Source organism: Nymphaea colorata, chromosome 6 (assembly GCF_008831285.2).
Source record: "Nymphaea colorata isolate Beijing-Zhang1983 chromosome 6, ASM883128v2, whole genome shotgun sequence".
NCBI classification, from domain to species: Eukaryota; Viridiplantae; Streptophyta; class Magnoliopsida; order Nymphaeales; family Nymphaeaceae; genus Nymphaea; species Nymphaea colorata.
The window spans coordinates 15,076,614-15,103,859 of NC_045143.1; the positions used below are offsets into that span (position 1 = coordinate 15,076,614).

A 27,246-nucleotide genomic window follows, 5' to 3' on the forward strand; every position below is an offset into this window, starting at 1 on the left:
TATGTAGGGCTAGCAGCCATTCAGGAGAGCTGTAGCTCCAAGACCAGAACCTTAGCTACTCCATCCAGACATGCAAGATGATGTCTTCCTTTTTGCTTTCAGTTTCAGGTTCACCAATTCTGACAAAGGGAGAAAAAGAAAGCATGCTAGCTAAAGCAAAAAGAGTATATATGTGGCTGATACCTGAACAGACCTACCTATCTAGGAGGCAGGATAATTTGGAGTATCACATCACGCTTCACACATGCAACATCCAAGCTCACCTCCGTGAACATCAGTAGCTAATGTGTCTAAACAACAACAAACCTATTGTACAACAGTAAAAGATTAAACAACATAAGCGTCATGTTTTGTGCATTGAACGAAAACGCCATCTGGACAAGGCCCAAAGGCAATGGGAAGTGCACTGCAATTTCCACCATGCCTTATAACTTTGGGGACTTGTACTGCCAAAACTTTGCATTACAGATGGAGCTGGTTGTGTAACGACATCCTTAAAGCCACATTTAAGACCATCCTGAATAGGTAGACATCGGCAATATACTCGCATGTTTTATTCCCAAAGAGCTTGAACGGTCATTGAAGTCCCTTTTTTTATGAGATCGGTGCCTGAAAATCAAAAGGAGCTACCAAACAACTTGTTGCGTTTGCAATTCCATAAATTTGAGAATCATGTTGCCACACGTGGAAATCATATTCCACTATAATTTGGGGCCTCCAACCATAGCCTCGAAACAAAAAAAGCATAGCAAATTTCCACCAACCACACCTTAAATATGACTCAGAGATCAAAATTTTAAGCAGGAGACAACCTATTCTAACTAGAAAGACGCCAATATAACTGCAACCACCACACAGGGCATTAACGCAATTTGTTCGTGAAGTCTAGGGCTACTTCGAGACCAATCAAATAGATTAGGCTTCACAATGCCTTCACTAGCGATGCAGCAAGTTTTCCTCCTTTGAATAGTCTCCGACCATTGCTTCTTTAAGAGCCATCCGCGGAGAGGGCTAAGAACAACGAGATTTGTATGTAAATCAAGGACTAGATGCACATACAGTTCCAACATGATCGGATTTCCATCATATACATTCAGGGAAAGCTTATCCATTTATGGACATATAGCTATGAGCCCCACTCTTCATCAACCGAAAACATTATGGTACACAAAGATGCACGTAACAATAATAGATAATAGATCAAAAGAAAGGCGATCAGGACCGTAAGATAGCAAAGGACACAAACGGTGGAGATCTCCAATTGAAAGTGCTCAAGGAAGGCTAAGAGGGCATCGGCTAGAGTCAATCAGATCAATTATACATAATGAAAGAAACATTACCGTGTAAGCAACCCCGGAAGAGATCAATGAGGCTGAGGCTTGGACTGGGTGAGGCATCGTGAGCTAAGCAAGGAAAGGAGGCATCTATAACTACGAAGGATCAGACGGCGAGGGGAGGGAAAGAAAGAAGTACCGGTCGACCGATGGATGAAGGAATAGAGGAAACCAGGAGAAGGGGCAGCGGGCGGAGAACGGCGACAAACCTTGCGGGTGCGGGGGTGGGGGAGGAGGGAGAGAGAGAGAGAGGGGCTAGGTCGCCGCCCCTCCTCCTCCGGACCGACCGGATGAAGAGAGGAAAGGGGAGAGAAGACAAAGGCGGTGAAAGCGTCGCGTTCGATAGCGCACCCTTTCCGTGGTCTGCAGGCAAGAACTTGTCCTTGCAGATTCACAAATATCGATCGGGTTTTCTGGTGTTTGCCATTAGCCCCGCCTATAGCATCTTCAATTGTGCGAGCGACGGGTGAATCCAGGATGGAATAACTAATCGGACCTTAAAAGAGAACGTTTACGCTCGGGTGAAAAACAATCGTGGAGGACAATTTTTCCAATTTAAAAAAAAAAAATGAGAATGTGCACAACAAACACGAATAATATTTCTGGATTGATGCTTCCAACATAGAAATCATAAAATAAATAATAATTACGCTATACCTTTTTAGCTAGTGTGTTTGCTGATCATCTTCCTCAACTACAATCTCCCAGAGGACGTTCCATGTTCGTGGCTTGAACACGTCACATGTTTTGAGGGTCTCTGTGAGGTTGTTTTGTTTCGCAATAGAAACAATATCTCTAAATAAATATTGAGACAGATATGAATCTAATATGCCCCATTCTTTGGGAAATATTCATGGACAGTTAGAAATGTTGTTATTATCAAACGACCCTATAGAAACCAGAAAAATGTTGCCCTTTGTGCACCAAGTATATTGTATCATTCCTCTTTAATGAGTATCTATCTCAACCGATGTGCTCGTCAGTAGAAAGATGTAAATGCCCTTCATTCAGGTGATGTGAACGTTCTCCACTCACCTTGACACAACAAAACATGCAAACCATCTTAAGAATCGCCAAACCATTCGCAAAACGCTCATTGCCACACCCTCCAGTTTTCATTGAAGTCAATTAATCATCTGTATAGAGTATCTTAATCAATCACATAGGTTCATATTGTTGGAGTGTTTGTTTTTTGTGTCACCATTGATTATCTTTACTTTCGAAAAACGACTCCACAGGGGTTAGGCCCCCACCTTTTATTCCAATCCAAAATAGCATATGTGTAGACAAAAATTGGGGAACCTGCTAGTCCCTAATCCATGCCCAAAGCTTCCCCAAACGGATGCCAGTCGCAAGCTGGGTTTTTCAAAAACTTACAAGTTAAGTTCCTAGAGAAACTCTGAAGAAGATGGATGGCCTCACAAGCTGGCCATCCCTTGGAGATCACGGTGATGTGTAGGGGTGAACACGAGTCGAGTCAAGCCCAAGTTCAGTCAGCTCGAGCTCGGCATGACTAATGAAACCTCGAGCTCGAAAATAACTTGACGGAAGCAGCATGAGCTCGACTCGGCAGTTACTTGTTGAGCTCGAGCTCGACTCGATTAAGGCTCGACAAACTCATTTGAATAGAATTGATATTCATCATTATGTGTTGAGCTCGAGCTCGACTCGATTAAGACTCGACAAACTCATAAACTCGTTTGAATATATCGAATTGATTAAGGCTCGACAAACTCGATTAAGGCTCGAGCTTGAATCGGCAGTTACATGTTGAGCTGGAACTCAACTCGATTATTTGAACGAGTCGGACTCATGAACTCGAGCTCGACTCGTTAAGCAAATGACTCGGTTCGAACTTGTTTATGAACGGAGCTTTAACGAGCTCGACCTCGTTGTTCACCTCTAGTGATGTGATTAGTTTCCAAATGTATGAGCATGTATTCCTCCACGCCATGTCTCCATTCAAAATCGCATGGTCAGCAGAATTTTCTCCTCATGTTTCGGCTCCGTCGCATTAAGTTACAACCAAAATGAAACACAAACCATTGTGTGTTCTGTTAGTTCTTCCAATCCCACCATACCAAGGCACTCTTGTACCCATCTTCCTTATGTTTTTCCAAAACCACCACCACCATCCAAGCTCCCGGTACAAATCACCATATGAATGTTGACAGCTATGTCATTGTAACATCTTCAGGTCCCCCACAGCAGGTTAGTGGCTAGCCAAGCATGGACAAGGTTTTGGTATGTTCCATTCCATTTGCTATACCACAGATGTTCCTTACAACCAGCCCACGCTTGCTCCAGGACACACTCTGTACTTCTTTTTCCATTATGTTTCCTACTGTTGGGTAATCTCCATATGAACCACACGATTAAATGAAAACAGTTTTTCCAACATTTCAGCAGAACTTTCTGTTTGAATTTCCTTTTAAACCACCATCTTATAGTTTGCTTAAGTTGACAGCGACTTGTCCCGTAACACCAAATTTCCCTATGACTTCCATCCAAACCTTCTTGTATTGTTGCATGAGAACAATAGATAATCTGCATTTTCACATTTTTTATCGGCAGTTGTAACATTGGGAGGCTAAGAGTTGACCCAACTTCTGCGATCTGTCATCTATGTAGAGTCGACCTTTTTCTGCTATGAAGGTAGTCCAACTCGTACATGGACAAGCATCCCCATGCCACAGCGTACGTCTCCAGCCTTGGAGCTCCCCCTTCGCGTGCAATCATTCTCATAATGTATGCCATGTGATGCCTGAACTATTGCCATTTGACAACAGAAGAGTGTTCTTGGCCTCTCCCTCAAGGCACGGAATTTGGACTTCAACCCCCACGTCTTGGATAAACTGAAAGAGAAAGCTTTTGTCTTGTTGCACCAACTCTTGAATGAACAGGTTTATGGTGGGTTCAATTAGGTGATAGTGCTCAGGAGATAACCTGTCTATAAGTATTTGCCCATTCCATCTATCCTTCCACAGCTTGATACCATCTCCACTCTCAATCTTCCATTTTATGAGATCTAACGACTCACAAGACCAATAAAAAAAGCTTATGTCTGGTCTTGTGCAAAGCATTAGATACTTTAAACTGCCAATAACCTGTGCATATAGAAAATTTAATTTTTGTTGTCCTTCACCAAGACAATCACTTCTTCTTAAATTAGCTCTTTTAGCTATGGGAGTTCAAATAGTTTTGCAATCTTCCATTCGAAATTTCATTAAGATATAATCAATATATTGTTCTTGGCTTAAACTCAAAATTCTCGAGTCTCTATCTCGAGTGATCTTTATTCCTAGTATATAGGATGTTTCACCTATGTCCTTAATTTTGAAGTTTTCGTTCAACCAAGTCATTGTTTTGGATATTATATCGTTATTGTTTCTAGTCAATAAAATGTCATCGACATATAATGATAAATACAAAAAACCTTCCACTTTTCCAAGCATATACACATTGGTCTAGCCGATTTGCTATATATCCAAGCTTTGTAATTGTCTTATGAAAGACAAAATACCACTATCTTGGTGATTGCTTCAAAACTTGTTCTTGACGTCCATCTGACAAACGTCCAAGTCCTAAAAGGTTGCAATAGCCAGAATTATTTTCATATACGCAAACTTAGCAACTAGTGAATAGGTTTCTAAGTAGTCAATTCATTCCTTTTGGAAAAAACCTTTCGCCCCCAAACTAGCTTTAAATTTTTCGACTGATCCGTCAGTTTTATACTTTTTTTTAGCACCCATTTACACCAATGGGTTTTCTATCATTAAGGACATCTACTAATTTCCTTACTTTTTTCTTTTCTATGGATTTGATTTTCTCATCCATAGTGTTTGCTCAATCTGACGATTCATGTGAGTTTATGGTTTCATCATATGTTAGATTGTCAGATATTTTGCTAATATCGATTAAATAGCATAGCTCCTCTACAAGATATACATAGTAATTGCTCAAATATGAAGAAGGAGCTTTAGGTCTTTTATGACCTAACAACATCTCAGATGATTAGGTACTCAGATCAGTTGGTTCATTACGAAACTGTTCTTCAGTCAGTTCATTAACAAACTGTTCTTTAGAAGAATCATGTTCAGTTGGTTTATTATCAAACTGTTCCCCAGTCGGTTCATTACTGAATTGATCTTCTAAATAAATCAAATCATCTAGTAGATCATTATGATCTCCCACTGGATCATTGTCTTTGTTATTGAGTTCTTTTAGGAACTCTACATCTTTACTTTCTATAAGTACCATAATTGAGTGATATAATCTGTAGCATTTGGATCATTTTGGATATCCAACAAATATATATCTTACTAATCTGTTATCTAGTTTATCCATTTTTAAATTTAAAATTTTTAAATGTACTACAAATCTTCATCTCCTGAGATGTCTCAGATTTAGTTTTGCACCAGCCTGTCTCTCATAAGGAGTGGTTGGGACTACTTTGCAAGACACTCGATTTATTGTATAAATAGTTGTTAACACAATTTCACCCCAAAATACTTATGGTAATTGTGCACCTGCCAACATGGATCTCACTACACCATTTTTTTGCGGTGTTTTAAGCATTGTTCTTTGCCTATTAATTCTAAGGTCTTTAAAGTATTCGAAGAATTCATTTGATATGTACTCACCACCTCAATCAGACCTTACAACTTTGATATACTTTCGAAGCTATCTCTCGACTTTAGATTTATATTCCTAGATTTTTTCAAGTGCTTTTGATTTATATTAATAAAGTAAATATAACTAAATCTTGAAAAGTCGCCAATAAATGTTGTGAAGTATAACTTGCCACTATGTGTTTGAACTCTGAAAGGTCCACAAATATCTGCATGAATTATTTCCAATAGATTAGTGGCCTGAAATACTTCAGATAGAAAAAATATGCCATTTTTCATATAAACACGACTCACATTTCGAGAAATTATTTATATTTATATCAGGTATTATACCTTGTTGTGCTAGAGTTCTCATCTTATTGATGCTTACATGGTTTAATCTTTCATGTCATAAGTTTGTACTCACACTCATTGCACTGTCAATATAAGTGAAAATGGAAGCTTTATTTATTTCATTGAGTTTTAACATGTCATGTTCTTTTACATATTTTCCATCGAACATTGTCCTCCCATGTTTTTCCATTGTGACTTTTTCTGGAATAAAACAGACTTCAAAACATTTTCCAATCAAAGCAGGGACAAACACTAGGTTTCTCCTCATGGAGGGAACATGCAGGACTTCAGTAAGAATGACACTGGTGCCCCCAACATTCAATTAATATGACCCAACTCCCATGACATCATAGTATAAGTTATTACCCATATAGACCTTTTGCATTCCGTGACTCAGGTCTTCCATACAAATTGTGTCTTCTATTGTCTTTGCAATGTGTCGAGTTGCTTCTGAATCAACCCACCAACTAGTCAGATCTCCATTTGTGAACAAGCACTCCGATACAATGCAAATGACTTCTTTGTTGAAGTCCCCTTGATTTCTCCTCTTATCGTTGTTGTCCTGACTCTTGTTGTCATTCTTGTTCGAGAGTTTTGTCTGGTAGTTCTTTTTAATGTGTCCAGACTTTTCACATTTGTAGCATTTCACTACAGTTCTTTGTGTTCTCTGAGTACCCTCAGAATTGCTCTTAAACTTGCCATCGTTTCTCTTTTTAAAATTTTTAGGTTTTATAGGCACATGACTCTTGACTGGTTTATCCTGAACTGTCATAAGTTCTGCATCCTTTCTCTTGACCAAATGTTTTTGATGAATAACTAATTGTATGAGGAGTTTCTCTATAGTTAGAGTGTCAAACTGGAGACTCAGTGTTGTGACAGCCAAATCCTAGGAGAGTGGTAGACTATTCAAGATGGTGCATATTTGCATGTTATCAGATATCACATTTCCCACTACGGCTAGCTCTTTAGCTATGATCAACATCATGTTAACATGGTCAACTACTCTGTCCGACTCTTTCATTTTGTATGAATTGTATTGTTCTAAGAGCAATTGAACATGCATCATAGTAGTGGTGTTGTATTTTGAGGAGATAGTATTAAACCTATGTCTGGCCATTGGACAATCCTCAAACACCTTGATCAAGTTATCTTCCATGAACGTTAACATAATAGTGTTAGCCATCAAGTCATCATTCTCAAAGGCCTCATATGCTCTCCGAATATGAAATCCAATCCCGGAAATACAGTATCCCACTTTTTTTTACTACCCAAGGCTTCAATACATTTAGAAATCGAGAAATATCTACCGGAGCTACTGCTATCAGAGAACAATTAGCCGATCTGGATTTGCGAATTATTATAGATCGTTCATTGGTGGAATGGAAGGAATTGGGAGAAGAAGGATCAACCGGGAATGACAGGGAAGATAGAAAAATTGGGAGGAGAAAAGATTTTTTGGTTAGACGCATGGAATTGGCTAAGCATTTTCTTCGAACAAATGTAGAACCAGAATGGATGGTTTTGTCCGTATTACCAGTTCTTCCTCCCGAGTTGAGGCCAATCATTCAGATTGATGGGGGTAAATCAATGAGTTCAGATATTAATGAACTTTATAGAAGAGCTATCTATCGGAACAATACTCTTACCGATCTATTAACAACAAGTAGATCTACGCTGGGGGAATTAGTAATGTGTCAGGAAAAATTGGTACAAGAAGCTGTAGATACACTTCTTGATAATGGGATCCGCGGACAACCAATGAGGGACGGTCACAATAAAGTTTACAAGTCGTTTTCAGATGTAATTGAAGGCAAAGAGGGAAGATTTCGCGAGACTCTACTTGGTAAACGGGTCGATTATTCAGGTCGTTCCGTCATTGTGGTAGGCCCTTCGCTTTCACTGCATCAATGTGGATTACCTCGAGAAATAGCAATAGAGCTTTTTCAGACATTTGTAATTCGTGGTCTAATCAGACAACATCTTGCTTCCAACATAGGACTTGCTAAAAGTAAAATTCGGAAAAAAGAACCCATTGTATGGGAAATACTTCAAGAAGTTATGTAGGGGCATCCTGTATTGCTAAATAGAGCACCCACTTTGCATAGATTAGGCATACAAGCGTTCCAACCTATTTTAGTGGAGGGACGAGCTATTTGTTTACATCCATTGGTTTGTAAGGGATTCAATGCGGACTTCGATGGAGATCAAATGGCTGTTCATGTACCTTTATCTTTGGAAGCTCAAGCAGAAGCTCGTTTACTTATGTTTTCTCATACGAATCTCTTGTCTCCAGCCATTGGGGATCCCATTTCCGTACCCACTCAAGATATGCTTATGGGGCTCTATGTATTAACGATGGGGAATCGTAGAGGTATTTGTGCAAATAGGTATAATCCATGTAACCCCAGAAACTACCAAAATGAAAGAATTGATCATAGTAATTATGAGTATAAGAATGGGAAAGAACCCTATTTTTGTAGTTCCTACGATGCACTTGGGGCTTATCGGCAGAAAGGGATCGATTTATATAGTACTTTATGGCTACGGTGGCGACTAGATCAACGTGTCATTGCCTCAATAAATAGAGAAGTTCCCATCGAAGTTCAATATGAATCTTTGGGCACTTATCATGAGATTTATGATCACTATCGAGTAGTAAGAAGTGTAAAAAAAGGAATGCTTTGTATATACATTCGAACTACTGTTGGCCATATTTCCTTTTATCGAGAAATAGAAGAAGCCGTACAGGGGTTTTGTCGGTCCTATTCATATGGTACCTGATATGTGATATCTCTCGGAATCTAGTTCGGTCTGGTTCAACTAGTATCATAATTCCTGAATTTGTAAGTGAATCAAGATCGAGGAAAGCAAGTCTTAGTATCACTGACTCAAACCCATTGTCGAATCCTACTCATCAGAATATGGAGGTACTTAAGAACGGGCCGATCTGGTCTTTCACAATAAAGTGATAGATGGAACTGCCATGAAACGGCTTATTAGCAGATTAATAGATCATTTCGGAATAGCCTATACATCACACATTCTGGATCAAGTAAAAACTCTGGGTTTTCAGCAAGCCACCGCTACATCCATTTCATTAGGAATTGATGATCTTTTAACAACACCTTCTAAGAGATGGTTAGTCTTCATCATCTGTAGGCTTATCTCCTAAAATGGGAAAAAACTTGTTGATAACATAAATCAGCCTCTCCAAAGTCAAGGTCAACATGATTATACACTTCCATGCATGCATTAAAGTTAGTGCCATTGAGTTTTTCAGTCTTCGCCAGCTCTGAAGCCCCAACTCTTGAAGTCATTTCTAAATTTAATTTTCATGGCAAGTAAAGAACAATAAAGAGAAAGCAACATAGAGAATATCACGTCAGAAGATCTCCATAATATTCTAAAATATCACTTAGCAGCAAGGAAATCTGAATTTTAAATTTTAGTATGTGAATTTCCCCTTTTATTTTGAAAATTATTTTCAGAACCTTTTTTCAGTAATTTTTAATAAGTCTAAGGGTACCTTTATGTAATTTTATATAAAGTCTCAATTTTCTACTAAAATTGCAAAACAATTTTTTTGGAACCCTCTTTTAGCAATTTTAATAAGTCTAAGGGTATCTCTACGTAATTTCATATAAACATGTGGGTTTTCTTTGAAATTAACTTTCGCAAGCCTCTTTTTGAAATTTTTGCAACAAAAACATTGCAACATTAATTTTTGAAAAATGTGGCCATGTTTTTGAAAATTTTGCTAATAAGGTGGACTAAATTTGTAATTTTCAAAATTTCAGTACAAATTCGACCCGACCCAAAAAAAGTTTCATTTTCACCCATTTTTCTCACTCTTCTAGAGAGCTTCTCTCTCCTCTCGCAAAAACTTCTGCTAGGGTTTCGTCAGTCGTGCCTCTTCCATTGCCTCCGATCGATTTTCTCCACTGCCACCATGAGGAAGACATCCTCCTTTGCTTCTACCTCACAAAATGTATGTCGAAGCAGTGTCCGACGAGCAGTGAGCAGTCTAAAGCTCTTTTCCACCAAATTGGGGTTTTGTGTTGCTGTGAGGGCGATGACGGGAGGTTTCAGCAGGCGAGCATCAATGCCTGCTAAAGCCACCCATCTTGAAAACAATAGGGAAGACAGTCGGCTGCTCACCAGGCCCTATTAGACCCTTAGTGCATGGTCTGGGTCGTCGCCAACAATGGAGCAATGGTGTAATCTCCGACTGCGTCAAAAGAGAGAAATGGCGATGGTTGCACCTGTCGTTCTCATAGGACCCGACTATCTTGGGGTTGTTTTCGCTGCCTACCCCTTTTACCTAGACTCCCACTCTGCTACCATCACAAGGAGGACAATCGGGTTCCAGTCCGGTGAGCGTCTGCTACTAGTCGATAGAGGAGACAGAAGCAGAGGGGTCGAGGGTTTGGGGTCTGATGACAAGAAAGGAAAAGAAAAAAAATTGTTTGTCTCCGGTTGCGACCGACGGGATGAACTTCAGCTTTTCAGTCAATCGTTGGATCTTTTTCTCAAGCAGCATATAGATGGGTAAGGTCCTTTATTATTTTCCCTTTGTATTTGTTGTTTTCCTCTCTCTATTCCTGTAGCATTAGTGTGTTATGTGGCTAGACCCTCGATGAGGGATCTGGTATAATGTTATTGCCTTTAGTTTGTTTGAAACCCTGTGTCAGAGCCCTTAACAAAGATATGCTTGCTCAGGTGTAGGCTCGACTATGTTCTCAGTCTCTCGCAGACATAGGGATACAAAAAAAAAATAGTGCGCAACATAATTCACAAACTAGAGAAGTTTCAAAACAATTAGGACTAGAATACTTCATGCTTTATATTAGTATCGCCTAGCATGCTTTCATATTCAAGAGATATGATCTGGAAACAACATGCCATATGCGTACTGCATTCATCATAGTTATCACAGAGTCTGAACGAACTTACTGAAATTCAAAGAACCTTGCTCTGATACCAATGATGGATACACGACAGTGGAATGACACCTTTGATCAGCTCTTGTTCTGTGCTACACGATCATCGGTGGCATCTAACACGCGACAGAAGCAACATCGACAAGAAAAAGGGAAGAAGAAGAAAAAGAAAAGAGTTAGGTTAGATTCATGGGTTTGCTTCTGGGAGGCACCGCTAGGTTAATCGATGATCAACCTTCAGATGAACATAAGCTGGGACTTTATAGTCTACCTCTCAGGATTTCCCGAATCCCAGCAATGGTTATGACAGGGAGAATTTTTGGCAAGCTCGTAAATGGTAACAATTGATTTTTTTTTTGTTTAATGAAATCTTTTATTTGGAAATGAATTTTTTAATTCAATCTCGTAACTGCAAGTAGGCCCTCTTGCAGTTATGAGATGAAGGATAGGGCTTAGGGCCACTATCCAATAGACCAACCTGTACAGGAATCCCTAGGTATTCAATTGGAAGCTGCATACTCTTCCAACCATGCTCCCTCTCGACGTGAAGGATTTCATTTGTGGAAAGATTGAATCCAAAAAAACGGCTCTTATCCATGCTGACTACCATCCCTGCACTCGTTTCAAATTGCTTAATACATTCATTAAGAGTGTTGAGAATTTTCTTGGTAGCCTCCATAAACAACCAGACATCATCCGCATAAAGAGCCGAGTAGTGAACACCTTCCTTGCTATCCACCTTTGGGCTCCTAAGCTCTCCTCCCTTATTTTTTTCCTGCAATAAATGAGTTAATATTTCCGTAACAATAGTAAATAAATATGGTGAGAGTGGGTCTCCTTGACGAAGACCTCTCTTGGTTTCAAACCAGCACCTTCACGACCATTGATGGGTAAGGTTGAGATAACTGAGGTGACTTTGGCCATAACTCTCTGCATCCAAATTTCTCCAAAACCTAGAAAACAAAGAACATTCTCTAGGAACTTCCAATTCACATGATCATATGCCTTACTAAGATCCATTTTGATGCCGATAGCCTTGGACTTCCTTGAACTCAAGGTATGCACAATCTCTCGACCATAAAGAATGCCATCTTGGATGCATCTCCCATGTAAGAATGCATGTTGGTTGTCCCCCAAAATGTGGCGTAGGGACAGAGTCTCCTAACCATAATGAGTAATGAATTTGAGAATGCTATTACGAAGAGTGATGGGCTTGAATTTGTCAATCTCGTTTGCACCCACCACTTTAGGGATCAGAACTATGGAGATTGAGGTGCTTCTGAAGATCAAAGAGTTCTAATGTCTTTAAAAGGCAGCCACATTTATATTTAGGTTTTTCTCTTCTTTATTTATTTGTACTTTTGGGGAACATTTTGTGTGTGAATAGTGTTTATGCAATACTACTGAACTTATTGTTTTAGTTGAATTGATTGTCTTAAAAGTGTTTTGTTTTGAGTGCTATACTCTTGTTTTGTTTTTATTTCACTTGAATGTGCCAAGTTGTGATCATTTAAATTGATATTCAATAGTTGCCCCTATAGTTTGACCTAGACTCACCACTTGTTGAAATCCACAAAAATTTTAACTGGTGCATGGTTTCATAATGGCTTACTTCGTATGGATATAGATTTGAAATAGATTGGAAATTGTATTTATATACAAAACCACAGTAATATTCACTCTTAAATTCCCGTGATTTTCTGGTGACATATGTATGGCACAATTTTATCTCAATGACAATATCTGCTATGTTTAGAGGTTTGTCTATCTAAATTTGCACAACTTATTAAGTTCTTGGAAATAGCACCCACAGGCATGGTCCACATTTATGCATGCTTAGCTTAAAAAAAATAATGAATATAAGTCATTAGACACATGATTGCCCAACATCATGTTATGTGGGAACCGATTTGCAATTAATTTTTATATGTAAATCATACTGATTAAGCTGAAATTTTTTTTATGATTGATTTTTTTTTCAAACACAAGTATGAATTTTTTAACTCAATTATCTGGCCTGCATATTGAAAACGCATTTTTTTATGGTGGCATCTATTTTTTATGGACATGGTTGCATCCATATGTTTAGTTACAGAAAACTTCGAGGTATGAGGTTCAAATAGAAAGGATCTAGATGCATCTAGGTTCAAGACATAAACATGGTTTTTTGTTAGTTTTCTATAACAATGTTATTTGCCACTCCATTAAGTATAACAAAATTATTATGAATGGCTGTTAAAATGAAAGCAAATCCCAATCAAGTGTTTCATAGAAGATTTTTTAAGCCATGTTCAAGATCAAAGTCTATAAACTCTGTGAGTGTGCGTCTCTGAGCTAGTTCTGGATCGAAATATGAAAACACTATGGGTGTGCATCTCTAGGATAGATGTTTTTTGTGGAGATATGGACATGTGATGCACCTTCATAAGCAAATGATGAAACCTATAAAAGCAGGGGATCTGCCTACGTATATTTTCTTAAGTATTGAAGTCCCCTTTTTGACCTATTATTTTTATGAAATTTTTTTGGATAACTGGGTCTCAGTTATTTCTATTCTCATTAGTATATAGGAATCTCATGTGATGGAAAACCAGTACGTCAAATGTGGCTTAGATGTATTAAGCTCAACATCATCATGGCCACCAATACGCCTAGATAAGCAATGAAGTGTGTGCCAAAAGAAACTCCAAAAGTTCAATGGAAGCCTCTTCTACTCTCATTTGAAGAGCTTGCATACATAAAAACTCATCATCTATCACATCTATAGTCCTCTTAAGTAGGACTTGGAAGTGGTGCCAATTCATAAGACAATTGAAATTTTTGTTGATGACATGCTTTGTCAAGAAAGCTTGGTTATCCTTGAGAAACCAAATGGCATAATGTAAATTCTTTGGGTTAAGACCAAACGACATAAAGTGGATTCTTCGCAAAAGAGACATGATCATTAAACAAGCAATGAAAATAACATTGCTTTCCATTTCAATTTAGACGCTTTGTCGTTAATTTCTTTTTGTTTGTTAGATGTTGAATTTGTATAAACTCCATAGTGTTTGCTTTTGTTGATACATTATAAGTATTTGTCTAACTTCTTTAGTTTTGTTTCAATTAATATTTTTCGTTTTCTATCCATCTCATAACTTGTGATCTGGTTGTTTTGTTTCAGTTTTAATAATATAATGTTGATAATTAAGTGGAATATTTATTCATCTTCATAACAGCCCCGTGACAAAATTCCGCAACCACAAAGCATGATTGGATGCCTCGTAACATGCTATGAATTCTGCTGTCATGGTTGAAGTAGTTACTAGTGTTTGTTTGACACTTTTCCATGATATAGCTCTTCCAACCAATAGAAATACATAGTCTGAAGTTGACTTTCTACTGTCTTAGCACCCAGCAAAGTAAGAATCTGAATACCCAATAATCTCTAACTGGTCTGACTTCTTTTATGTGAGCATAAAATCTTTTGTTATTTGTAAGTACCTCAATACTCTTTTGGCTGCTTTTCAATGATCCATACTAGGATTACTTAAGTATCTGCCTAACATTCCAACAATAAATGCAATATGCAGACGAGTACAAACTTGAGCATACATAAGGTTTCCCACAACAGATGAGTAAAGAATCCTTTCCATTTCTTTAGATTCGAGTTCACTTTTAGGGCACTGTTTGAGACTAAACTTGTCTCCTCTGGCAACTGGAGTATCTCCTGGTTTGCAATCTTTCATGTCATATCGCTGAAGTACCTTATCAATGTAGGTCTTTTGTGATAATCCAAGAATACCCCAAGAACCATCTCGAAATATCTTGATCCACAATACAAAAGATGCATCACCAAGATCATTCATGTCAAACTTTGTTGACAAAAATTTATTAGTTTCATGTAATATATCCATATCATTACTTGCCAGCAATATATCATCGACATATAAAACTAGAAAAATAAATTTACATCCACTGAACTTTTGGTATGCACATTCATCAACCATGTTAGTCTTGAAACCAAATGAAACTATAACTTGATGAAATTTGTAATACCACTGACGGGAAACTTGCTTTAGCCCATAGATGGATTTCTTGAGTTTGCAGACCATTTTTTTGCATCCCCTGAAACAAAGTTTTCTTGGTTGCACTATATATATGGTTCTATCATTGTCTCCATTGAGAAATGCTGTCTTTACATCCATCTGTTGCAGCTCTAAGTCAAAATAAGCCACAAGTGCCATTATGGACCTGAAAGAGTCTTTCGACGAAACTGGAGAGAAAGTCTCTGTGTAATCAATGTCTTCCTTTTGAGTAAAGGCCTTTGTGACAAGACGTGCCTTATACCTTTCGATGTTCCATAATGAATCCCTATTGGTTTTAAATATCCATTTACAACCAATGAGGTTCACATCTTCAGGCAAGAGAACAACGTCCCATATGTCATTATCCATCATGGGCTTTATTTCTTCATTCGTGACATTTATCCACTTATGAGATTTAGAACTCTTTATCACTTACTGAAAGTTAATAGGATCATATTCCATTAAACCCATATCAACATCATGTTCTTGGAGATAGACAAAATCATTTGAAATTGTGCTTCTCATCTCTCTAGTGGATCTCCTCAATGATACATCTACTTGATTTTCTTGAGGTTGTTGAGTTTCTTCTTCAGTGGTTTGAATAAGGAGACCGTCATTATTGTCTTCTTCTGGATATGTTGATGGAACAATGGTAGGAATAAAAACCTGACTATTGCTTACAACATCTGTATGAGTAGACTCAGGTCCCTCTTCAAAGGCAATACATCTAACCTTATCACCTCCCCCAAACTTAATATCCTCAAAGAAATGGACATTTCTCGTTTCAAAGAAGGACTTACTGGTTGGATTATAAAACTTATAACCCCTTGATCTTTCATAATATCTAACAAAATAACAGCTAACCATCTTAGAGTCCAGTTTCCTTTCATTTGGCCCATATGGCATCACTTCAGCTGGACATCCCCAAACATGAAAATGCTTCATACTAGGCGTTTTGTCTGCCCATAACTAATATGAGGTTTTCGGTACTGCTTTTGATGACACTCTATTGATAATATAAACTACATTCTTTAATACCTCTTCCCAGAGGGACTCCGATAAGCTAGAATGATTTATCATACTCCTTACCATATCCATAAGAGTTTGGTTTCGTCTTTCAGCTACACCATTCATTCTGGGAGAACCCGACATGTTGTATTGAGGGACTATACTGCATTCCTCTAGGTACTTAGTGAAAGGGTCTGGACGTTTTTCACCTGATCCATCAAATCTACCATAGTATTCACCACCACGGTCAGATCTAACAGATTTAATCATTTTGCCTAATTGATTCTCAACTTTGGCTTTAAATGATTTGAAAACATCTAAGGATTGAGACTTCTCATGAATAAAATACAGGTAACCATAACGAGAATAGTTGTCTATGAACGTGATAAAATATTGTTGTCCATTCCAACAGGAATGGATCACAAACATCTGTATAAATCAGTTCTAAGACGTTTAAAGCTCTATTTGCACATATTTTCTTAATGTTTGTTCGTTTTCCCTTTATATATTCAATGCAAACATTAAAGTTTGCAAAATCAAGAGATTCAAGAATTCCATTCGACATAAGCCTTTTGATCCTCTTGTCAGAGATATGTCTTAAGCGCCTTTGCCACAATATAGCAGAATTCTCATTTGCTAATTTTCTTTTAGTACCACTAGACGTAACATGCAAGGTTTTATGATATGAAGCAACCGTATCAAGGAAATAGAGGTTATCGCTACCAGACAAAGAACTAGTAACAATCAAATTTGAGTGCAGAAACAACTTAAATTTACTACCTCCAAATGAACAATAATAACCAAATTTGTCCAATAAGGAAATAGAAATCAAATTCTGTCTAAAAGACGGTACTACATAAGTTTCTATCAAATTTAAATAACAACCAGTCTTTAATAATAACCGAAAATCTGCTATAGCTTCAACCTTCACCTTCTTGCCATCGCCCATATAGATGAATCTTTCATCATTATTTGACGTTCGGCAATTTAGGCAGCCCTGCATAGAAACACTTATGTGAGTAGTAGCACCCGAATCTACCCACCAAGTGTGTCTGGATACTGAAATTAAATTAACATCAGAACAAACCAAAGTGAGAAATGTACATTTCCTTTCACGCCATGCGTGATACTTGGTACAATCCTTCTTCATATAACCTTCACCATTGCAAAAGAAGCATCCTGATTTGCCTTCCTTATGCTTGTTCTGATTTTTAATGGATGAATGGTCAATTGCAACTTCCTTAATAGTCTTTCTTTTCTTACTTTCAGGCGTAGTAGCCAAGTGAGCATTTTCTATCTTATCATGCTTCAATCTCTTCTCTTCATCCACACAGTGTGAAATGAGCTCATTAAGAGTCAATTTTTTCCTTCTGACAATTATAACTAATTTTAAACTGTCCATATTGTGGTGGAAGAGAAAGGAGAACCATATGCACTATGAAGTCTTCAGGTAATTTCAGACCTAGTGCCTGTAGTTTTGAAGCAAGATGAAACATTTTCATAATGTGCTCCCGTATGTTCCCCTTGCCTTTACATTTTAGCGTCACAAGTTTACTTGAAAGAGTACTTGTTTCAGCCTTTTCGTTTTTAGCAAAACACTTTTCAATTTCTTCGAGGAACACCTTGGCACTAGCTTTTTTACTAATTGAGCCCCTAAAATTTTCTAAGATTGATTTGTTCATGATCATTAGACACATGTGGGTTGAGTGCTCCCACCGTTCAAAGTTCCACTTATCATCATGAGAACTTTCATCTGTTAACTCAGGTGGGGACGACACCCTAAATGCAAGGTCGAAATCCATGCAACTCAGAACAATCATAACAATTTCTTTCCAATCCTTAAAATTTGAACCATTTAACTTAGGAATAGTACTCAAATTTGCAGATATCATGGAAGCAGAACTCACTTTATAAAGAACAAAAAATACCAAACATGCTCACAATCAATACATGTACATAAATGAAATAACAAATATAAATGAATTTAAATACAATGGCCTAAATCCCAATACAAGGTACTAGTGCAACATTAATATCCAATCTTTAGATTGAAATATTAACTGCAAGTGGTATTCTTGGTCGACAATGAATGTAGATAATTAGCCATATCAAATAACGAGCTTATCTTTGGATTTACTCACTATTCACATGGAAACCAGAAAATTATCACATATTCATTACCATGTATGTTTAAACCTGACCAAACAACAATCCTCTTTTGGATTGATCATTACCCGCATAGATTAAGTATACTATCATCTAATGTTCGAAACAGACAAATTCCTACAATAGAGGTCACTTTGGCGACATAAAGTATAAATCTACTCATTTTGAACAATAGACATGACAAAAGATTAAATTTATAATCCAAATATTCATCTAAGGTACACCCACAATTTTAATAACATGTAAAACATGATGCATATATTAAAATTTACATACAAAATTACCTTACATTGAATCCAAAACCAAATGATTCAATGAAATAGGCCCAAAAGAGTCTAAAATTTTATAAACCGGTATCATAATTGTGCTTAAGTGAGTTAATAACCACTGAATCGGCTTTAAAATGGTCAGTATCATTCTTAAACCACAATTAAAACACCCACATGACCCTAAATAGGACTGACCGGCAACTAAAACACCCACATGGTCCTAAATAGGACTGAACCGGTTTAAAAATATACCCAACTGGTCAAAAATAGACCGAATTGGTTCTGAAACCCACTGAACCGGTTGGAAAATGACTAAAATCGGTTCCAAGGCTGAATGAACCGGTTTGAAAAGGGTCCGAATCGATAAAAACCGTTTTAAATTTGAACTGCATCGGCTCAAAAAAGTACGAACCGGTTCTGAATTGAATTGAATCGGTCTTAAACCGAATGAACCGGTTCCATTCTCTTCAGAATCAGTTTGACAAAAGAACCGTATTTTCAAAATTTAAACCGTATGGATACGGGTTGGGTTCGACAGGACCCGACCCGGGTCCAAAGTTCTTACTGCAAGTGGTCTGAGGTGGCACAATTTTTTATTTTTTTGATTCTTATGGATCCGGGTTGGATCTGTCATGACCAGGCCTAGGTCCGACCGCCTACCGCGCTAGCGGTTTCCAACGTTCATCGTTTTCTTTTTCTAAGATTCTTATGGATCCGGGTCGGGTCTGTCATGACCCGACCCGGGTCCGACCGCCTACCGTGTGAGCGGTTTCCAGCAGCGATTCCACCGTTCGCCTGCCAAACGAACGAACGACAGATGAACGGTGGAGCTCCTCCGATAGGCCTCCCAACATTGTGGGTGGGTGCCGGCGGGTCGCACAGTGCTGTCCGGCCGTCACCCCTCCTTGTTCCTCTTTCTACGGCTGCAATGGAAGCCCGACGGCTTCCATTGCCCACGCCCATTAGCAAGGGAAATGGGGAAATGGGGAAAGGAGACAAACACGGCGGTTCTCAAAAGGAGAAGATTCGAAAAGGAAGATCGCACAAAATTTATCTAAAAAACCAACGATTCAACTATAAACATAGGTTCTGATAGCAATTGATGGGGAGATTTCCTCATGCATATACAAACAAATGAATATGCCCTAAAGCAGGATCTCGTTCTTGCTAAATCACTGTGTCAAAATTTTAACTGTAGTGAAAGCGTACCTGAATCCATCTGAACAAGTGGACGATAAGATCGCAGTAGGATCTTCCAGGGTTTGTGCTTGAGCGCGTGTGGTTTCGATGGAGAAGAGACAACTCTAGAAAACGATGTTTCAACTCTCTTCACGACCCTAGGGACCACTACCTTTTATATTATGAGCAATTTCGGATTCAACCCATCAAAGAATCCGTAATTGCGTATAGGTATCTATACATTATAAAAATACCTCATACCATATAAAATGACGTGATATCCCAAAATGCAATCACTTAACCGGATATTTACATTAAGATAGCTATAATGTTTGAAATTCCTCATTGATATATGTCGACCCACCAAATGATCCTTACACTGCCATCTGTTGTCGGCAATTGTGGAAACTGTTGTAATGATTGTGCCTTGAGAAATATTATCATCAGCAGGAGTCGTGTAAAATGGCTGAAAAAGGGGATCTCGACACTAGACATTACCACGAGTTTGCAAAAGGAAGACAAAGGAGGAATCACATATCCAAAGTGATAATAGGGGAGAAAGAAGTAACAAGCCCAGCTAATATATTTGATGCATGCACAAGATATTTTGCAGAGTTTTTGGCAGACGAATCGACATCAGGGGTCATACTAGCTCGATAATTACTAGATGGGCCTTGAGTCAAAAGGTGGAAAATAACAAGCTCCTGGGCACTCTTACAAAAGGATGAAATACTGGGTGGTCCTTGAGGTTGATGTGAGCTTAGCTCCAGGACCAGATGGCTACCCTAACTCATTTTGCAAGAGGAATTGGGAGTTGGTGAATTTAGAAGTTTCCAAAGCAATCCAAAACTTCTTTTGAACTTGGTGTCTAGTTAAAAGCGTTAATAGAGCACAACATGTTGCTATTACCGAAGAAAGCAGGTGAGTTTCAGCTTTCTAATATGCAGCCTATGTCAATGTGTAATAATGTCTACAAATTTATCAGCCATCTTGTTATGAAAAGAATGAGGCCTATTATGTCATGGGTGATTGCTTCCAATGAAAATGCATTCTTGCCTAATAGAAGTATACAGAAAAGCTTTTGTTAGGAAATGCATGGAGCATGTGTTCTCATATTGCAGGAAGAAAGATGTTTGCTTCAAGTGAGATCTCATAATGCCTAGACCGTGTAAGCTGGAGATGTCTGGCAAATACCTTGCATCATTAGGGGTTCAACGACCGTGCCACTGCTTTGTTGATAATTGGAAGAGAGGGTGAACGGTTTGCCCCCAAGCGTAGCATGAGACAGGGGGTTCCACTCTTCCCGTATCTCTTTTAGGTCGGTATGGAGATGCTAACAAGAAGCATAGAAGTCAGTATGCAAGAAAATAAAATGAAAGCACCATGGATGGGTAAAGGATACATGAAATTGTCGTCCAGTTTATATGAAGATGATCTGCTATTATTTTTTGGCAGCTAATCAAAACAAACTTCAAGTTTTAAAAGCCACAAAGTATGATCATTTTGTCGAGAAGTCAAGCAGGAAGATTAATGACGAAGAAGACACATTTATAGTGTTTAATATGTCGCAGGCTGAAATACGCCAGACCCAAAGGATCACCTAGTGGAGGAAGGGAGAACTGCCAACCAAGTGTATTGGTCCATCCTTAGGGGGTGTTTGGACAAATGAATAATTTGTAAGTGTCCAATCAATCTGTCTCAAAAATTGGTGTAGATTTATGAAACATTGGGTTTTAGTGCTCCATGGATTGTCTTAATTTTTAGGACAGATTTATTAGACACTCACAAACTGTTCCATTGTCCAAATGTCCTCTTAAAAATGGCAGGCTTTCAGAAGTGCAGGGACGAAAAATAGTAATTGTAAGGGAAAATAGGCTAGCTAACTGGAATCTTTGACTAAACGTAACATGTAAGGTTTTATTTTTTACGTTACTTTAATGTTTAATTTTTTGTTGAGAAGAATCAACCATTGACATATTTAATTGAACTGTAATGTTTAAATCATTTGCCTAAAATATACATTTTAAACTTTTAATTTTAAATCCATCACACGTGTTTTTAGGCTCAAAATATTGAGTGCCAGTTTGCATGCTTTTGGTTTTGGTTTTAAATGTGTTTATAAATCTTTTCATATTTTTAATAAAAAAAAGCAAATAACGGTTGATTTTTGTTAGTAAGGCTTGAAAGTGAAAAGAAATAGGCGTTAACGGGCATGGTAAAAAAAGGATTTGTTTCATCAGCAATGACCTGCTTCCATTCCCGAAAGCAATTATGTGTGTTTTGGGTACAGAACACACAACTTGCTAGAGAGTTTGTGTTGAAAAACATAAAGCAATAACAGAAAAGAGCTTAGGGGATTAACGTGGAGGATATTTTCTTCACCCACGGAAGGCCATCGGCCTTAAAATTGATAAAGTATACCAATCTCTTATATAGGCATTACAGCTGATATAACTCCTTATTTTAAGGAGTTGTTACAAGATATTCATTATCAACAAAACCGTTCCCTAATTTGTGCGCGTAACTGTTTCCATAATCCATCGTCTTGATCTTTGCCATGATCCTTTAAAAACTATCCTTAACCATAATGTTGACATCTTTACTATATGTGTGTGCCGTTAACCATCATTCTTTCATCTTCCCTCAAATTGGACGGCGTTTCACGAAGTCCGAATTTGCCATGGAGATTTTGTGGAGGCGTTTCATGCTTTGGCAGCAATTCAGAAATCTCAAGCTTGATTCCTGAAGATTTTGTTTACAGGATCGAGTCATCGCTTTGGTGAAGAAGGCAACGATCTCTTTGGCCGTCTGCAAGCCATCTTTGGGCTTTGATCTTCTTCTTCAAGCATCCTGCTCAGATACCATGTTGAAAAACATAAAGCAATAACAGAAAAGAGCTTAGGGGATTAACGTGGAGGATATTTTCTTCACCCATGAAAGGCTATCGACTTTAAAATTGATAAAGTATACCAGTCTCTTATATAGGCATTACAGCTGAGATAATTCCTTATTTTAAGGAGCTGTTACAAGATATTCATTATCAACAAAATCGTTCCCTGATTTGTGCTCGTAACTGTTTCCATAATCCATGGTCTTGATCTTTGCCATGATCCTTTCCAAATGATCCTTAACCATAATGTTGGCATCCTTATCATATGTGTGTGTCGTTAACCATCATTCTTTCAGTTTGGAGGTTCGGTTCTAAGCTCTAAGTCTGTCTAACTCTGTGCTCAATTACTTCGTATCGTTTTTGCCCTTGGTTTAAGAGAGCACTTGAGTAGCTTCAGAAGACAGAGGAAGAAACAGAGAGAGGTGGCATATGAGCAAAGAGACCGATGCTTCACTTCCTTTTAATCTTCTGCCATCATCATGACGATCTTGCATTCATCATCTCCCTCTCGGAACTGCGGTGGCATATGAGCAAAGAGACCGATGCTTCACTTCCTTCTAATCTTCTGCCATCTCATCATGACGATCTTGCATTCATCATCTCCCTCTCGGAACTACAACTTACTGCCTTCACTTTTTGAGAAAATTCATGCCGATATCTCTCCTTTTCTTGCCTGCACTCAAACATCCTCTTTGAAATCATTACCCATTATCGATTTTTCTGCCGCCCATCTCCTCGTTGGTTATAATAACCCCCTTCACGCGGCCTCTTCGACAGTACCACCCCGCGCCTCTGTTTACTGTTCTCCTCCTTTACCCTCTGTCTTCTTCCTTTATTGTTTTCCCCTACTTTTACTTTTACTGTTGGAGTGATCTAACAAGTGAGGAGAGATGGGTGACATGAGTGTCGTGGGAAATGGGGTTCATGATCAGGATTCGGCGTTTGGTGAAGGGGGGAGGAGGAGGAGTTGCTGGTATGAAGAAGAGATTGAGCAAGATTTGCGTTGGAGTTTCGCGTTGAATAGGTATAAATATGCTAACCCAGATCTTTGCTCTCTTCTTTCTTTTTTTCCTTTTTCCTTCTGAAAGTCTTCCAGTAAAAAGCAGATTCTTATTCACCAAAATCCATCAAGAAACTTCAGATATATAATGGTTTTTTATTTCTTTGGTCTTGAGTCTTCGTGATGATAATTTTGCAGCATCTTACACACCGGGTGCAGTCAGTACCAGGACATTGTGCTTCTTGACACCAAGCCCTTTGGCAAGGTAGCTTTTGAGAGACAGAAAGAGAGAGAGAGAGAGAGATCCCTCAGCTCTGTCGAGTGATAAAGAGTTGGTTTTGGTTGTGCAGGCGTTGGTTATCGATGGTAAGCTTCAGAGCGCAGAGATTGACGAGTTCATCTATCATGAATCACTTGTTCATCCTGCCCTCCTTCATCATCCCAAGCAAGTCTCTCTCTCTCTCTCTCTTTTCTCTCTCTCTCTTGTATGTGCTTAAGAATAAAATATTCTGGCAGTCCAAAGACGGTCTTCATAATGGGAGGTGGCGAAGGCTCAACGGCGAGAGAGACTTTCAGACACAAGTCCATCCAAAGTGTCGTCATGTGTGATATCGACGAGGTACTACGGCCTGTGCAAATTTTGCTTATCCCAGCTACTGGTCTTTCCCATCTTGCCGTCTTTAACTAATACCTACCCTTTAATTGTCTCTCGTGGCATCTCTCGTTTCTTTGCTTTGTCTGTATGTTGCTCAAGTGTTCACTTCTTCTTCTTGGATTAGGAAGTGGTGGACTTCTGTAGATCGCACCTGATTGTCAACAAAGAAGCCTTCTGCGATCCCAGACTTCGTCTTATTATCAGCGATGCAAGGTGGCTATTTTCTTTTCCTCCAATCTTCTTTTACGTTTACCTGTCTTCTTTGTTCACCTCGTTTTGTCTTATTCGTCCATGAAATGAGCAGCAGAAACAGAGGAACGTGAAATGTATGTATGTTGAACACCAAATCCTGCCATTGTTCTATTGTTTGAGACTTTTGATTGGTGTTTCCCTTTTGCCTTGTCATGGCGAGACTTGGTAGTGGGACTCACCTTCAATTAAAAGACATATCTTTCTGCCTGACACGTCCAGCAGTACTGTTCTGCTTTGCGGTTCATTCACGCGCATGCACGCTCGTCCATACTCCAGCATGTAATATAGCTTATTGTTGTTTATATGTTGGTGTTCTTTTTAAGCAAGTCTTTTGACATATATAATATTAATATCATCCTTGCCTTCCACTTCACAATTTTTTTTTTAAAAATGTGCACATGTTCATTCCAAGATTTGTAAAGTTTAATTTAACTTAAATCACTCACGAGCTCATGTTAATTGTTAAAATGCCAAGAATATCCTTAAAGAAGTATTTGTCATTCATCTCTCTCATTTAGGGAACTTCTTGTTTCTTAATTTTGTTATATATTTCTCATTTCATCGGCTCTCTCTCTCCTACCTTTTTTTCTTCAAACCTAGTGTTTTGGTACACTACACCTAGTGTTTTGGTACACTACACTTGTTCTTTTCAAGTAAACCACAAGTAATGAATGGCTTCTTGTTCTGTTTGATTTTGCAGATTGGAGCTAGAAAGCAGAAACGATCAGTTTGATGTGATCATTGGAGACCTGGCTGATCCAATCGAAGGAGGACCCTGCTATCAGTTGTACACGAAGTCGTTCTACGAGGGTACAGTGAGACCAAAACTGAATCCCGGTGGAATCTTCGTCACACAGGTAGGAGTTCCGTCGGACCAATTTCTCAAGTTGAAATTTGGACGGCGCAGAACATGATAATGTTAAGAGAGCTGGTTTCTGCATCAAAACTACCAAAAAAGAAATCTTAGTTTTTGACATTAAAACCTTAGTGTCATTCAACTGGGCAGTCATTATGTCCATCTTGCTTTACATTCTTTGTCATCTTTCAGGCTGGTCCAGCAGGAGCCTTGTCTCACACAGAGGTGTTCTCGTGCATCTACAACACTCTTAGACAAGTCTTCAAATGTCGGTTAATCTGTTCCTCCCTTTATGTATCATGTGTGCTATTTTTCATTGTAATATGGTCAAAATATTCATCAAAGGTTAAAAGCTTCGTGTTTTTGCCTCCTTGTTTCTCTAATGCTGCTTCCGGCGCCAAACGAGAATAAGGAAAAAAGAAAGAGCAATCCGCTGTCCAAGCTTGAAGAAAAGAATCCAAAAAGCTAGCTACCGCAGTTTTCCCGTCTTCAAGTAGAAGTGCATTTTAAGAAATTTTCTGATTATTGTTACTACCTCTCGCACATACCACAGTAAAATATGATCAGAAGTCTATATATCTTCCTCTCATGGGAATGGGTGGCTGTTTTCTTTTACGGCCTCTTGTTATCAATTGCTGACATTAAGAGTTACTGTGCAGATGTTGTGCCTTATTCTGCGCATGTTCCTTCCTATGCTGATATATGGGGATGGGTTATGGTAAGTGCATGCGGTTGTGAGAATGTGTGTGTGCTTGTGTGTGTAGACGCATGCAGGCACGGGAGCCTTCTGAGGTGAATGATGTGCCCGTGCGCATGCATGTACCTTGAGTGATAATTCACAAGTGCAGGTACTTATACTGGTCCAAGTCCCTAAACCAAATGGAACTCGAAATCTGCAGGCATCGGACAGCCCATTTACAGCTGATGCAGGCGAGTTGGACAGAAGAATCAAGCTGAGAATGAAGGGTGAGAACATGTATCTGGATGGAGAAACATTCTCCGCATCATCCACTCTAAGCAAAGTTGTCCGCAAATCGTAAGCTTCCATTGACTCTACCTATGCAAATTAAAGAGATCAACTAATTGTGTTCACCTTCTAGCTTCCTCTAAATCTTACATTAGAGAGTCCAAAGTCTAAAATTTTTACACACCAACTGTTTGATCTCTCTTGATCCTGACTTTGGTGCTTGTTCTTACGCTGCTGCTTGCCTTTTTATGTATGATCAGGCTGGCAAAAGAAACGCAGGTATACACAGAAGGAACGGCCAAATTTATCCATGGGCATGGAACCGTGCAGAAAGCTGCTTTACAGTCTTGAAAGGCCGACCGATTGTTCTTGCTTCCTTTTTTTTGCCTTTTCCTTTTTCCTTTTGTTTGGTTTGTTGTTAAGATGTCAATGAAGACAGCGCGGTGGATTTCTGCATTACTTTATATAAATCGATGACCAGTCACTTTTAACAAGGAACATCGTTTTTCATTATTAAACAAAAGAAGTAGGATGAATACATGGTATTATTAAAATGCTCGGCAGTGTCAGGCATTTATTACTGAGTAGTAGTTGTCAGGTGGGACGAAAGTTTCAGATTCTAAACAAAAGTTTCAGATTCTACTTCGTATTTTGTACGATGACTTAGAACTTTTGTTCTATTTATTTATTTATTTATGT

The 27,246-nt window shown here is 38.5% G+C and overlaps 2 protein-coding genes and 1 pseudogene across 3 annotated transcripts in view; 2 read left to right on the forward strand and 1 right to left on the reverse strand.

The window, feature by feature from the left end:
• LOC116255843 (histone-lysine N-methyltransferase ATXR7) overlaps positions 1-1,797 on the reverse strand; it is a 44,794-nt gene extending 42,997 nt beyond the window's left edge. The window contains exon 1 of one of the 2 annotated variants that reach the window (XM_050078337.1): positions 1,544-1,797. Coding sequence is in view for 1 of the 2 variants with exons in the window: in XM_050078336.1 (XP_049934293.1) it covers positions 1,341-1,397 (57 nt within the window). In the remaining variant the exon portion in view is untranslated. Of the gene's footprint in view, positions 1-1,340 lie in introns of both variants that reach the window. The other variant, XM_050078336.1, reaches the window with a different exon arrangement.
• Positions 1,798-7,507: 5,710 nt separating this feature from the next.
• Positions 7,508-9,156, forward strand: LOC126410183 (DNA-directed RNA polymerase subunit beta'-like; annotated as a pseudogene).
• Positions 9,157-23,284: 14,128 nt separating this feature from the next.
• Positions 23,285-27,045, forward strand: LOC116256347 (thermospermine synthase ACAULIS5-like). The gene is made up of 10 exons (XM_031632700.2): positions 23,285-23,841; positions 24,016-24,082; positions 24,168-24,262; positions 24,334-24,436; positions 24,597-24,685; positions 25,425-25,581; positions 25,773-25,848; positions 26,240-26,298; positions 26,480-26,616; positions 26,808-27,045. The coding sequence occupies exons 1-10, from the start codon at positions 23,708-23,710 to the stop codon at positions 26,896-26,898; spliced, it is 1,008 nt and encodes a 335-aa protein (XP_031488560.1). The 5' UTR covers positions 23,285-23,707; the 3' UTR covers positions 26,899-27,045.
• The last annotated feature ends 201 nt before the right edge of the window (positions 27,046-27,246 follow it).

Bases quoted from the DNA above. Each gene is read 5' to 3' on its own strand.
- LOC116256347 (XM_031632700.2), top strand. From the start codon at position 23,708: ATGGGTGACATGAGTGTCGTGGGAAATGGGGTTCATGATCAGGATTCG. The intron at 25,582-25,772 runs GTAGGAGTTCCG...GTCATCTTTCAG, and splicing joins GTGGAATCTTCGTCACACAG to GCTGGTCCAGCAGGAGCCTT. The intron at 26,617-26,807 runs GTAAGCTTCCAT...ATGTATGATCAG, and splicing joins AGCAAAGTTGTCCGCAAATC to GCTGGCAAAAGAAACGCAGG.